Raw genomic sequence first — 15,804 nt, 5'->3', positions numbered from 1 at the left:
GTCATGTTGAGAAATTAAACAGTACTAATAACACGACATAAAAGTCGTGCTGAACGATCTGAGAAGATCAAAATATAACAGCCCTGATTGAATGTACGGAGAGACATTTTACGGCCGCCACACGGCACAAATAACGCTTCTGTGAAGACGCTCTCACAGCATTCAGGAGAAATGTTTCCATTCAAATGCAATATAAATACAAGAGACATATTAGAATTAAAGCTTAAACACAAATTCATAAATGACATATTAATTGCATGGAGTAAAATAAATTTTATTGAAAGTCCACCAAACATATTAGAACAAATTGTTTAGCAAAGTTCGTATGTAAAGACTAATGACACTCCACTTACGTTTATGCTATGGAAAAGTGAAAAGTAAAAACATAAATCGTATTAAAGACATTTAAACTATGGGCACAACTAATTTCAAAACTTTCACCCAGTTATAAATAGAGTACACGTTCCTAATAACGAGTTCTTGAACTGTCATAGACTTATCTCATCAATCCCCAAAAAAATGGAAAAAAGAGTTAATGAATGAAATACCCACATAATATCCGACAAAATAGAAACAAACTTATTTATCGAGTCTTAAACAAAAAAAAAGAAACAAGAGTGCCAGAATGTCACAATATACGCCCGTCACAGCAAATTTCTTTACTCTAGCTGCTGTATTGCAAATGAATTTTAATTTTGTGGTTGTTTAGTAATCATTGTAAGTATTTTGTTTTCCTAAGTCCACAAAAAAATCTTTACCAGGTAGAGATACCTTAAAATCTAAGGGAAGTTAATCAAAAAAAAATCAAAAAACAAATTGTAAGTCACACAAAAATCTTTACTAGGTGAAGATTGGTCAAAATACACCTCAAAATTGGATGTAGCATGCATGTTGTACTACAGAAAAGTGGTCTCAATTTTTTCCTACGACATGTAATGAAGAAGTTACAATATAAGCTATTTATAGTAACAACAAATGGAAGTAATTCTAAAGAAAGGAACTGTGCATGACACTTCCTCTAATGGTGGTGTATAATTGTGCCAAGCTAGATCAAAATCCCTCCATGCATGAAGAAGAAATGCTTCGGACAGTCATTCTTGTATCTGACCTTTAGCCTCTAAGTGTGTCCTTGACCTTAGACCTAGGGACCTCGTTTTTGCGCATGACATTTTGTCTCGTGGTGGTGAACATTTGTGCCAAGTTATATCAAAATCCCTCTATGCATGAAGAAGAAATGCTCCAGACAAAGTTTTCATTCTTGTATCCTTTGACCTCTAAGCGTGACCTTGACCTTAGACCTAGGGACCTGGTTCTTGCGCATGACACTCTGTCCTATGATGGTGAACAACTGTGCAAAGTTTCATCAAAATCCCTCCATGCATGTGGAAGAATTGCTCCGGACAAAGTCTGTGGACGCCGCCCGACCGCCCGCCCGACCGCGCGCCCGCCCGCCCATCCGCCCGCCCGCCAGGGGCGTTCCCATAATACGTCCCGTTTTTCAAACGGGCGTATAAAAACTATTACAAATAAGAAACAGAAAAGGTGAATAATTCAAAATGTAAAACCAAATGAAAAGTTGAAATGAAGATCCCTCGGAAGCACCGAGAGCAATTCAAACAGTGAAAATTGCAGAATCGGTTTGATGGGGTCTGTTCCTGACCAGTAATGTAAAATGCAACACTACCCACGCCCCCTAGCACCGGCTTAAGTAGTACTCAATTTTCCAATCTTTGAGTTGAAATCAATGATCCCGAAGGACCAGACAATATACCAACACTGAGAAACATTTCCCAGAAAAATAATTTACCGGCATGTAATATGTGTTTGTTATCTGTAAGGAAAACACTCTGCAAATTTGTATTACATTTTTTTTCACAGAAATATTGCAACAAACGAGTATCTTTTTAACTGCAGGTTAAATAAGTCCAGCCTATGTGCCTTTTGCAATATGGAAATAGAGAGAAAAGAACATACGCTTTGGTGCTGCCAAAAACACAAATATTTTGGAACGAATTGTTTCAATGGCTAACTGAAATTTGTGTAGATGTTACACAACATACATTTCTATCATTTTTTCTATTCAAGAAAAAAGAATAAGATCATTCATTCTCTTGTTTTCTAACTATTACATATATAGTTGTAAAACGACAATAACAATACAACTGTCCAACAGATTAAAAATCAAAAGGTATAGGGCATTCTAAAACGCTTCTCTTGGTAGCTTCAACAATAATTGGAATGTTTATATTAGTGTTGGATATTTAATTTGTACAAAAGTTGTTTATTATCAAAGCCGTTACTATTTTCTCTGATTAACTACTTTTTCTGATCTTTTCTTATTCTTACTTTTTCCATGATCATTTAAGGCTCATTTAACTTGAAGTTAAAATTGTATAACACTAAGGAAACTTTTCATATATGTATTTAGTCATGTAATTAGCTGCAATGTATTTAAATTATTATGTATATTGTATAAATGTAAATAAAAAAAAACGGTAAAATGACTCAGTGTTGTAAGAGTGAACAGGTTGAACAAGAGATTCGGGTTCCATTATCCATTCTAGTATTGAGGTCGTTCCTTAATAGTGTGCAGTTTCCTTGATAGTCAGGTTTAAAACTGTGCTGTTTCCATGATAGCCGCCCTAGGAGGGGAGGTAATTATGTCAGATGATCCATAATCAGCTGAATTTAAGGTGTTTCCAGAATATCACTTTCATTGACAACAAGCGTAAAACAAGAAAATATAGGCCGTATTGAAGCCAAAGGTATTTGACTTTGGCTAAATTGTTAGTTTCGAGTGCGGACTTGTTGCTTGAAATCAAAATTTTCTAGGACTTAAGCAAATGAATTCATACTCGGAATGTTTGAATCTGAATACCGATAACTAAATTGTTAAGATAAAAGGGGCATGTGCGCCCTTTTCCAGAATTAAAACCCATATGTTCAACGTTAAAACCAAAAGCGCGGTAGGATAGCGGATGAACGGCTAAATGTTTAACTAAATGTCTTTTTATACCATTAAGCCTCCACTATAAACATAAAAAATCTGCTTGTTAGGAATCTCCGACGCAATCTAAAAAACGGCGACAAGAAATTATTATGACCATTTTTTCAAAATTTTATTAGACGTGAAAAGCTTTTTTTTTTTTGGAAATATTTATTCACTAATTGCCGGATAAATTTTAAATACAGCTCTAACCGAGTTCAGTCAGCCAAGATCAGATTTTTTCACTCAGATAATATACCTTTGTATTATTTTCGGTTGGAGCTATATTTAAAATATATCCGGCTATTCGTAAAATATACTTTCCAAAAAATCTTTTTATGCCTTCTGATTGTTGAAGCAATTAAATTTTAACAAAATGGCTGATATTTGATCTTAAGAGCTAGCCGCTTGCTTATATATTTCTTGCGGGTCTTGTTTGAGTGCAAGATATACATTTTATTCATGCGAGCCATTGAGTTTAAGCGTGACTGTTTGTTTATTATCTGACCGAGACATTTTGTCTTAACGCATTAGATACGATAACTTCCACAAAATCATTTTGAATATCCTTTGATGAAATATATCTGGAGTATCATCGGTAAAAGCACATAATATACATTTATTCCTGCGACAATTTGAGCTTAAAGCTAAGACAGATTGTTTTATACTTTCATGCGAGTCATTGAGTTTTGAAATCTTACCTTATCTAACCTTATCTTTTATCTTTTGTGCAATTATCCATCCTTTTTTTTTGTTTTTGTTGTTTTTTTATTTAGGTCATGCACCCCCTTTGGCCTTAGCACTTCTTTCTAGCTGTTTCGGTATAGCGCAAGATATGCAACAATACCGACAAATAATGCGGTTCTTCAAATCTGATTAGCTGCAGAACAGTGGTTTTGAACATCAGAGCTAAATGATTTCTACAGCATTTTCAAATAAGATTTTCGTCAGATAACCATGTATCCGCTAGATTTGTCCTCTGAAGCTACGAAAGAGTTCATATATAGAGAGCAGTTAATTCATGTTTTAGTTAGTTTCACTTTTATTTATCGGCTGAAATATTATACCATTCAATCGAGACTGAACAACTAGTTCAGTATTATTATACCACAGGAAGAATCGATAATGATCTTCTAAGTGGTATGCACAACCAGGAAGTCACGGCTTTCTTGCAATTGACTTAAGTGTGGCATTTGACACTGCCAACCACAAACTCTGCTACATGTCCTAAAAATACAATATGTTGTCTGTAAAACAGATCTCCAATGGATAGGCGGCTGCTTAAGGCATTGACTTGCAAGGTTAATATCAACAAATCATATTAAACAGACCGACAGCTAGGATGCAGTGTGCTCAAGGCAAGTGCCTCCGTCAGTGGCTGTATCTCACCTATGCTGGAACTGTTTTAGATATGATTCCCTAATCCACAATAGCCTATGTTTTTGTTGACGACCATATGGCAAATAAAAGCTTTCGTCTCACATCTGCTTCCGTAGAATCACAAGCGGTCGGACACCTCGAATGATAGCACAATTAGATATCTTGCTGTATTTCTGGATAAAATCTTGAACTTTAAAGATCGTGTAAATCGCAAATGTCGTACAGCGATGTTGAATTTCCTACCAATTTAAAAACATCCGAAAAGATTTAACCAAAGCTGCCACTGAAATTTTAGTTATTTTACACCTGAATTTCTGCAATGTCATACTGTATGGTGTAGCTTACGGTGAGGTGCGTAAGATGCAATGTATTCAAAAGATGTGTGAAATTCTTGTCCTTAACTGGAGGGCATTTAATCGAATTAATCAGTTTCAGTTTCAGATATAAAATATATTTAAACAGGACCGTATCAAAGTACTGTCATACTACAGTAATTTCTTTAACACTTAGAGAATGAATACCCGAAGGCAAACGTAGTTTGGTTAGATGTACCTTCTTGTATATGTTTGAGTGCGGGAGGTCGTGGGTTCGATCCCTGACCGCGGCATACCAAAGACGTAAAAATGGTACTAGTAGCTTCCTTGCTTTGCGCTCAGAATTTAGAGGATAGTACTAGGACTGGTCAGCCCGTTGTCAGTATAATGTGACTGAGTGGCGTATCATGTCTCGTGTCTACGGCCTAGTATTCCAGTGAAGTTTGGCAAAGTGTTTACTGCTACAAGTAGACACCGTCGTTTATATGACTGAAAAAAAAATGCTTATATATATTCTTCTGCAATTACAATGACTTCCACTTTGTGGCCCTTGTTATATAATTTCGTTTCATTTTGTCACTGACACTTCAGAGGTAGTGCGCGACTTTATTTCGTTTCGCCAGGTTTGCGTTAATTATAACTAGGTGCAAAATTATGCTATGTGGACCTACGATAAAAAAATGTGTAAACCCCTTTCCTTTTTATTGACAAGATTTACGTCAGGTTTGGGAATGCAGTTTTAAGATAAGTAACTGGTATTTCATAGGATCAAATTGTTTCCCCCATCCCCATTGTCGCAGATCTGTTTTATATTGTTATGAAAGAGATTTTATGTTGGGCCTTTCTCTAAATACACACGAATACATTATCACTGCATTTGATATTACACGCTATCAGGACAATATTTTTAATATGGATAGTCCGTGTTTTTGCTCAATTGGTAAATACACAGGGAGCTCTACTAAAATAAAAGTAATAATTCGGATACTGCTGCGTCCTTTCCAGATATACTTTTCTCTATTTATGACAATAATATACATACCTAAATTTATAAAGGATGGTTTTGAATTTAGTATTGTAAATTTCTCTATCTGGATCAGAATGTAGTCCCCAGGCTACATCCAATGGGATATATGTTTCTCAATTTAATCATGCACCCAAGAGCGTGTAGTCATATTAAAGATTTCAAAGAAAAATATTACTTTTGTTTAAATTACGCTTATAACTTGCTAAATTCTACTATCGCAATTCAGATTTGACTTTGAAAACTAACAGTAATTAGAAGAAACTTATGCGAGAGTAGCAATAAGAAAACCCGATTTAACGGGCATGTGGTTTACAAACTTCGTAAGGGTTTGGGTAATGGCAATTTTAAATTGTATGTAGTAAAGTTATACAACGTTTCATTTAAAAATGTTATGACTCTTCTGTATAGAGACATACCGTATATATGGTATGTTCATCCCTTTCACAGCTGGATGCTATGCTTTCCTCTTTGACTGTGTTTGACGGAACAGGTGTAGGATTATGTAGCTGTTTCGCGTCGGCCCTTAAGGATGTTTTCCCTTGTTGCTCTGTCTTTTGCAAAGGTATTGAGTACGTGCGTTTTGGATCTTAAGGAATATATATATATAATATATATTCAAAAGAAATTTTGTGCTACACAAAACATGCATTCTGCAAGTGCGTGTGTTATGATTCAATTTTCAGGATTAACTTTTATTTGCATTGTCTTGTGACTTTTGAACATGGTGGGGGTTAGAATGATGCTTTTGTGTATTGGACGTGTGTTGAACATTCTGCGCATTTTACACTTACTGCGCTTCTTAGATTTGCTGTACTTCCTACGCTTACCAAGCTTCTTAAACTTGCTGCACTTATTACATTAACCACGTTTCTAAGACATTGTGTGCTTCTCAGACCGTCTTGGACTTACTGCACTTCTTATACTTACAAGCTTATTAGACTTGCTGCGCCATATTACACCTACCACACGCATATTGGACTTGTTGCGCTTACTACACTAGCTTTTTAGCAAAAATTGTCTTTGGCTTCCTGAAAGAACCACCTTTGAGATAAGGTTTTCATATATCAGCTTTTTATCAAAAAGACTAAGACAATCTTATTTATTCAATGTATAAAATATCCACAGCGCGAACGGGATAAAAAGCATTATCATCACGACACCACATATACCTGAGTATATAATTAAAATGGTTACGATTGTGCTTCGTTTGCTTTACAAAATTGATGGTTTTTTTCCTTAGTCAAACCGTGTACTATGCTCAAATTGCAATACAGTTGGTAGTTTACTGACTACATCAAGATATGCTAAATGGCTAAATTTGTTGTAAGAATAAGAGTCGCGTAACATTTTTAAGTCTGTTATGATATTCTTTATGTCGCGCTGTAAGTGATAGAATAACAGAGGGGATCACTTCTCAGATGATGAGTTCTTTCCACAAGATATGGCAGGAACAATAAACTAACACGCATGTATGCCTTTTACACTACCGATTTGCGGAGCGAGCAGATCTGCAATTCTCATACAAAGACAAAACACAAACTAATATTCATAGACTTATTCATGATTTGACTTTGAATACTTCATACAAGCAAATTGATGATATTTTACCTATGTCGTATTTCTCAGAAACTATATCTATTTTTTATTACATTGCTTCCATGTGCAGACAGTGCATAAACTCAAATATTTATAGTTTTGTTTACTCGCGTAATTTTGTTTACATGCACTGATTTAAATTAATATACTTACATAAACAGACACCAAGGAGAAGAAGCATACAAACGATGGAGTTTGATTTCTTGTTGTTCATTATGTGAAATCGCCAATGCAATATACCTGTAACATCACCTGAAAACAAAAGCGCAAGGATAATACGTTTTGCAGCTTTTAATGGGATTACGTTGTGACAGATAGATATTATCAAATCAATTCTATTTATGCACTAAACACAATCTACTGACCTGAAAAAACAAAATCAAAGTAAGTATAACAATGGTTCAATAATGTCTCGAAAGAGAAGCGATTTCAAGATAATAAAATAACTGTGTATGATTTTAAGTTAAAGAAAATGTGTCACACTCAAGAATCTTAAGAATAGAAATCCAACGCTCATAGAGTCAATGAACTAGTGGCATCTACAACAAAAACAAGGTATTCAAATCTTGTTGATATATTGTTTATACCTGTAGCAGAATTCAGGTACGAGGGGAGGTCAAAAGTTCGTAGAACTCGAGGTTTATAATAGAGGTAGGCTGACGGTTTCCATATCATTTTTCAATATAATCCCCCTTTACCTCAATGCACTTGTCCCACTTTTCCTTTAGGCAGTCTATGCCTTTAAAAAAAGTCCTCTGTTTGGTCCTCAAACAAAGCCTGTGTGACAGCCTTAAGTTCATCATCATCTTGAAATGTCGTTGCACGCAGGTGCGACTTTGAATTTCGAAACAGATAATAATCACTTGGGGCCAAGTCTGGATTGTAAGGAGGGTGATTCAATTGTTCGAACTTGCACTTACGAATAGCCGCTTATACAAGTCTTTACTTGTGCACAGGGGCATTGTCATGCAGAGGCAGTGCACCAGCGGCTAGCATCTCCCTTCTTTTTTCTTTAATAGCAGCCCTTAACTGTTTGATAAGATCTCCATAGTAGGCCCCAGTTATTGCACTATCGGCGGATTTTTATCTATCAATATCACCCCTTTTGAGTTCAAAATACTGTGGCCATTACTTTGCCATCTGATGGTTGTGTACGACATTTTTTAGATTGGGGTGAGAAAGGGCGCTTCTATTGCATTGATTCTTTTTCTAGTGTCTGGATCCCAATTGTGAATCCATGATTCATCTCCTCTTACGAGGCGAGTGTGACAGTTTTCTGGATTGGCATTGTAAACTTCAAGAAGCTCTCAACATGATTCCAACCTTTGCTGACGGTCCTGTATGTTCAGGTTTTGGGGAACCCATCTTGCAGAAGTCTTTGACATCCCCAAATATTCATGAATAATAGTGCAAACTCTTCCATGGGATATGCCACACTCTCTAACAAGTGCATTGACTTTGATTCGACGATCATTTATTACAAGACCCCTATTAAGATCAACCATCTCCTTCCTGATGGCATCAGCAGGCCGACCTGACCTAGGGTCATCCTCCAAAGAGCTTTGTCCACGTTTAATTCGACTGACCACTTTGCCACTGTGGAATACTGCGGGCTACTATCACCATACACATCAGCCATGCGGCGATGGATTTCTCTGACATTTGATCACTCTTCAGTGAGGAACTTAATTAGAGCTCTAAACTCAAAATTCTGATTCAAGAGTGAAAATTGTCAGTGTTGACTGAAAGACTGTTATCATTCAACTAACAATTGAGTATACTGCTCAAAAATGAAAAAAATGAATTTTGATTTGTATCATACATACTTAGTTCTACGAACTTATTGACCTTCGTCGTACCTACCCTGTACGTTACTAAAAACAGTTTTTGGTACAAAACAGTTTTGGTAAACATTTGTTACATACTTTTACCACTTAGCATGAACACAAATGGTATTTAGATTTGATACAGATAGGCATAAAGCTACAGTAACTGTAAATGAATGAAATACATTTATATGCCTTCAAGAAATGATATTTTTGGCAAATGCACCAAATAACTTTTCTATGTTGAATCTGTGCAAACTTTAACATTTCCTAACAAATTATTTTCTATCGTCATATTTACAAATATCTTTCATTGTGGACGGAAACAGTAAAAACAATAATTGCTGACAAGATATGCAAAATTGTGTTTGAAGTGTTTAAATTTAAACAAAAGAGACAAACAAACAAACAACACCCATGTCTTCTGATCTAAATAACTTCTTAAAAGATAAGTAAAGTGCTTAATGATTAAAGGTAAAAAAGGTGAAGTTTCTTGTTTAACGTGGGTAGTTTACGAAAGTCCCCATGGATGAAACAGCTTATTTCCAGGCGAGCCAACGGCAGGTGTCATACTTACCTCCAAATCATCCAGTCTAGGCCGATACTTCTGGGAACAGTACCAGTTTAAGCATATCACCAAGCACTGAACACTAGTCGGGATATCAGCTGGGACCGGGAATCGAACCCGGTCCGCTGGCGATGTAGTCAAATCTGACGTTTACTTTTTAAACTAAAAATTGTCCCTACTTTAGGTATGCCTTATGTTAAAATGTTAAAAGTGTTTAAGTAATAGAACTTGAAGGTTTCATTCGCTTATACTCGAGTGGGAGAAAAACGAGGATAAATATCCAACAAAAAAATGAAACGTTCTGAAACCGCAGCCTTTCCGAATCGCATCACACTTTAGAAATTATTAATATTACTCAATTCATACTCATATAATGGTATAGTGCAATAGGGTAGATATAAGTATTAAATTTTGCACAGATAACATGGAACAATGTTAGATTTCTGCCTGTAAAAGCAAATAACTGTTTATTGTTGATTATCTTTGGTTACATAATGTAATCTGAAGATAATTGAAAAATATATTGATTGAATGAGGCAACATTTATGAATAAGTAATTGACTTATCAAAATTTACTGTATCAATCTTAAATGTCGTCACTTACAAAATATGTAATAACGCAATGCAATGTAAATTATCGCAGCGTTTGACATGAAAGCTGTGTCTGTTGTATTTGCTGTCATTTTAACAGAACAAAACAGACTATAACTTTAAAATAATATGTCACGACGTAAAAGCATCATTAATATAGAATACAAACACATATTTGTCTTGATATGGTTTTGAACACAACTGAAATACAAGAACAGATTTTCCGCATTATGATGTCGTAATTGTAATAAAAGACACCCTTCTTGCCTTAAAATTATTAACAAATTCTTGATCGAAAATAAACAGCACATGTCATGACTCTTTACAGAAATAGTTTTCTCTTTTTACTACTTAACAGAATGATCGAATACACGTTAAAGTGTGCTGTGAAATACAACGACGAAAATTACTTTTCTTATTGGTATTTCATATATTGGTAATCATATTGTTTTGGTTTTTTTTATCAAAGTTAGTAAACATAACACCCTAATAAGAATCTATGCCGTACACAAACAGGTGTTAGATTTACTGATTTCATTAATTAGAATGGGTTTCAGTTTATCATTGACAATACTGTTTTTTATTGTACACGAACTACTCATTTTTATCAAACTGTCTAAACAAGACGTGAATATTTAAAGATGTAATTAGCGAACACACATATACGCTCCTTTGAATTCATGGTGTCTATTCAAGAGATTTGTAATAGAATTCCGCTTAAGCCGTTGCTAGGGGTGTTAAACTTTACATTACCTCTCATGGACAGACTTAATCAAACTTTGCCTGAAATTGTTTTTCTTACTTGCATTCTATTCTTCCGAAGGGTCTTCTAACAGGCTTTATTAGTATTTGTACATTTATGTTCAAACCACCCACCTTCTGATAGCCTGCCCGTTAAATTTAGCTACCTTAACCGCTAGGTCACGAATGCCCCCAAGAAACAATTTTTATAATCAATATCAAATATCAACCGAACCTCTCATAAAAAAGAGCCCGTATAATACTTATCCGCATTCTTGGAATATTTTTTTATTCAATATTTGAGATTGGTCATAGGTTTATGCTATAAGTACTTGTTATGGGTATGAAAGACAACATACTTAAAGAAACTTGCAAATAAAGAAAACTGTAATCTTTATATAACACTTCTGTTAACAAAGGCTGTATTTTGTTGCAAATCAGTTTACTACATAATCACTGTAGCTATTTTCCGATGACATCATGTAGATAAATGCTTGATCACTATCACCGAGGAAACACTTGTTCCTCCTCCTCGGCCCGTTTTAAACTGTTACACTGAAAAGATGAATTACAATCGTTGTCTGATTTTGTTAAGAAGGCTTCCAAATACACACATTAACTAACAATATATGCTGAATTCATCAAATGGTTCTACGTTCGAATAATATGGCAATTCTAAAACTATCATATATTAAAGGTTATGTTTCGTCCATTTCTGGTTGTCATATAGGAGAGAAATATTACTTTTTCTGGTTCGAGTCGTAAATTCGGCCAGGTCATAAATATTCGGCCACCGACTTAAAAGTGCTTTTTTTTCGAGCCAGATGCTTGAGAACGCATCTGTGTCATCACAAGCACTTGCGTTAGCAACAATGTCGGCAAAAAACAACAAGTTGAGGTGAGTAGTAAAAAAGTTGTCCTTGCCTAAAGTTGTGTACTCTAAATAGCAAATAGTTTGTCTTGTGGGTCATACAATTCTATTTTGTACTTAAAAGATTATAAATTGACGATGGCCTAGCTATAAAAAGAAACAAATACTATTTTTATTGGAAAGTCAATTTCTTTCAAGACAGTTTTAATCTGTGTTAGGTATCTAGTTCGTAACGTTACAAAGTCTTTAATGTGAAGAGGACTGGTTTTAAATTGATGAAAAGTGCAAAGGTCGGTCAGGAAAAGCCACATAAAATAAAACAGCCGCCCGTACAAGTTCAGCTTTTTTTCTTCTGTCTGTATTCTTAGAGAAGATTGTAAAATTACAAATTTAAAATATATGGGGTTTCAAAGTATATAAGTTTTGTTTATAAATTTACGAAGTCAAACCATTGAAGGTTTTTAAATGTTTTTGGTAATACATGATTTTTACCAACAAGCTAGTCCTTTCATTTAGGAAATGGACTTTGCATGTGGAAAAATAAGATTGATTTATGTTTTCTAAATTTGAAAATTCAAATGACTTCTCTACTTTTAATAATCCTTGTCAAGTTAAAAATATGAGGTGTCTTGTTCTAAAATTATCGAAGACAAAACTATAAACGATTTTAAATGTTTTGCTAACACAGAAAATGTTTGTCGACCAGAGCAAGTTCATGAGTTTACAAAGTCTGAAAATTGTTGTTTTTTTTTTTTTTTTTTTTTTTTTTTTTTTTTCATCTTTTAAGAAAACAGGAGTGATCTTTCAAATGTTTTTAACTTTATGAAAATCTCCCCGTACATTCAATCAGGGCTGTTATATTTCGATCTTCTCAGATCGTTCAGCACGACTTTTATGTCGTGTTACTGGTACTGTTTAGTTTCTCAGCATGAACATTTCGGCCTGGGTGGTTCCAATACTCCCGCTTTCATAGCTTTGGGTATTGTTTAATCGCCCCTTGGATATGGTGCCTGCTTTTTAATTGTGTCTGTTGGCAGTGCCTGTGATATGCAGGCTCCATAACCTCAGTTCCCCTTTCTAAATTCCAGTTTGTTTAGTTCTGCTCATTGTTTTCTCGTTTAGGGCAAACCCATTATTTTAACTGGGGACCATACACCGCTTTTCATGGAATTACACGCTAGTGTAGCATTGAAGGTTCCATGTGCACCGCCGTATGAACACATCTGGATGTCTCTGAATTGTTTTATGTACTTTTTAGCATGTGTAAATGTTGAGTTCTGCTCAACCCGGGGCTAGAGGGCGTGGGCGTTAGCATGCATTTTAACTACCGTCCATGAACAGGCGCAATCAAACCGAGCCAGCCTGTAACATTTTCGTTTTTGTTGTGTTGAGCGGCCTGTGGAGTTTCCACTTTTTCTATTTTATGAAGTCTAACTTCTTTTCTATTTTCTTCAGTCTTTGTTCAAATCAAAGTTTTTGATGTTTTATCATCATAAACAAATTATAAATAAGACCGTGTTTGTGAATGAACAAAAATTTTCATGTTAACAATCATTTACTTTTAACTCATTTTACTTTTAATCGTATTTTCTCATTTCTATATCCATAGACAGTTTCGGAAATTTAAAAGCTTTTGAAAATCAATGTGTTTTAATATTATATATGGTATTATTATTATATATATTAGTATAATTGTTAATTATATATAAGCTTTTGTTTGTAAAGTTAATAGGTCAAGCTTGTGAAGGCTATCTAGTATAAATAATGAAATTTAGTTATTTAAATCTATTTCAGTATAATGATTAGTAGACGTTTTGTATCAGTTTAGCTTTTCTGTTAATTTACGAAGTCTAGAAAGTTCATTTTTATGCTTGTTTTTCAATTGAGGTATGGTCGTATATCTGCAAATACATAATGTTGAAGTTTTCCAAATGTTTGTAGTAGTTAAAATAAGTTTAAGGAGTAAAAAATGGATTTCGTGTTGAAAATGACTGTCTTAGTTTAATTTAGTTTTACTTCTACATTCTTAGACAACGTCTAAAAATTGTTCAGAATATGTATGCAATACCTTTATTCATTTAATATACTACATCAAATCTATAAAAGAGCAGTATTAGCAAAACATTAAATCAAGCATATATGACTCTTAAAACAGGTTTTTTTTTTCATTATTTAATCTTTCACTGATCAATTGTCTGTAAACATTTCAGAAAATAATAATTAAACTTGATCGTATCGCAAAACTTTCTGTAAATAAAAATATAGTTTAGTTAAAATGCTGTTTCATGATACCTTACTCAAACTCGCTTTATGGCTAAAAATAAAATAATGATACAAATCGATCCATTAGGAACAAAACAACAAAATCGAAACAAAACATTTACTAACCTTTTTCCAAGATAAAATTCAGCACTTTGTTATTTGAATCAGAATACATGTTTTTAGTCCTTGTGGTTTTGATATATTTTTTAAGCAATAAGTACTAAAATGTACATATTGTATGCGTATTCCATTTCAAATATATGTATTAAAGCTGTAAAATGTCGTCGGTCCACAGATATGTTGGAAAGCTACTGCTCATAACAGTGATAGTGGAAAATAAACGGCGAAGGCTACATTAGTTGTTGAGTAGAATTTCACGAATATTTAAAATCAACAAGAAAAATTCAAGACGCTTGCTCCTTAAACGTGGTGCTAATGTTAGTTCAACTTGATAGCATTTTTATGCGATCAATATGCCACTGACACATTTCAAAATACATTCAGTGATAGCAAAAGTAAAGTCATTTTTATGGTATTGGATCTATATTTTTCAGGGAGAGCGCATGCCCACTAGAGAGACATGTAACACCAAGAGTTAAAATATATATATACATATAAAATACATGTATCATTGCTTTTCAATGATTATAGTTCAGATAGAATACGTATTATGTAATGACGCTGTGCAGGTCTGTTCATACGTTAGCAATTTCGTGTCCGCTCTGTAACTCTTGAGCCCCTTATTGATTTCGAGGTCGAAGTCAGACTTAGAGGTCAAATATCATATGTGCCTAAAGTGCTTAAAGGAATTTTAAAGAAATTGTCAGAATTGTTCTCCACATCAAGACGACGTGCTGAGTGCATGTTTTGGATGGCTCGTTGCAAGGTCAAGGTCACTCTTAGGAGCCAAATGTCAAAACTGTGGTTGTATATTGCTCTGCATTGCGGTGCTTTTATTTAAATTTGATATGATTAGCGAATATATTTTTGAACTGTAAGAAATACAGATGGATTAATCCATCTTTTTTTATCTAAGAATATTTACACTGAATGTTGAATATTGGAACCCATAACACCCGACACCCAGCAGGTTTCATTGATTTCAAGTTGGTGACTATACAAAAAAATAAGAAACTTAAGATTTCATAAAAAAGAGTAGACAACAAATTAACAACTGTTTAACTTTTTATATTTAGCAACAGACAGTAACACTTTCCACTAATAAATAAGGGATCTTTCATGATCAGCAACTACTATTATTTCCTAAAATGTTCTTTTCTCTTTCAATCAATCTATTTTTCAAATGCAAATATGATCAAAGTAAGTAAACAATCTTTCACAGAAATAAAACGCTTATTTCAACCTGAGCTAATATTCTATATGTGTATATATAAATATATGGTGTCATATACCAGAAATATACGTCCTGTATTTTCCATGAAGACGTGTAAATTCCAACCCCGTATCTCTGGCATACATGGAATATAAACAGGATTGTATACGAAGCATATAAGGGAAATATGTCCCGTACTTTCGAAATATACAAATTATTTAAATCCCGTATTTCCAACATACACATGGAATATACACAGATGTATACGAAGCATATACGGGAATAAACGTCCGAACTTTCTAAATTGTA

General features: G+C 34.2%; 1 protein-coding gene across 1 annotated transcript in view; it reads right to left on the bottom strand.

Moving 5' to 3' along the window:
- LOC123549843 (uncharacterized) overlaps positions 1–14,675 on the bottom strand; it is a 92,890-nt gene extending 78,215 nt beyond the window's left edge. Inside the window, exons 1-2 of the mRNA XM_045338283.2 lie at positions 14,289–14,675; positions 7,457–7,555 (exon numbers count right to left, since the gene is read on the bottom strand). Coding sequence (XP_045194218.2) covers positions 7,457–7,555; positions 14,289–14,337 — 148 coding nt within the window. The 5' untranslated portion in view covers positions 14,338–14,675. The remainder of the gene's footprint in view (positions 1–7,456; positions 7,556–14,288) is intronic.
- Between the last annotated feature and the right edge of the window lie 1,129 nt (positions 14,676–15,804).

Source organism: Mercenaria mercenaria, chromosome 6 (genome assembly GCF_021730395.1).
Source record: "Mercenaria mercenaria strain notata chromosome 6, MADL_Memer_1, whole genome shotgun sequence".
In the NCBI taxonomy this organism is placed as follows: domain Eukaryota; kingdom Metazoa; phylum Mollusca; class Bivalvia; order Venerida; family Veneridae; genus Mercenaria; species Mercenaria mercenaria.
This window is presented reverse-complemented; position numbering and strand designations above follow the sequence as displayed.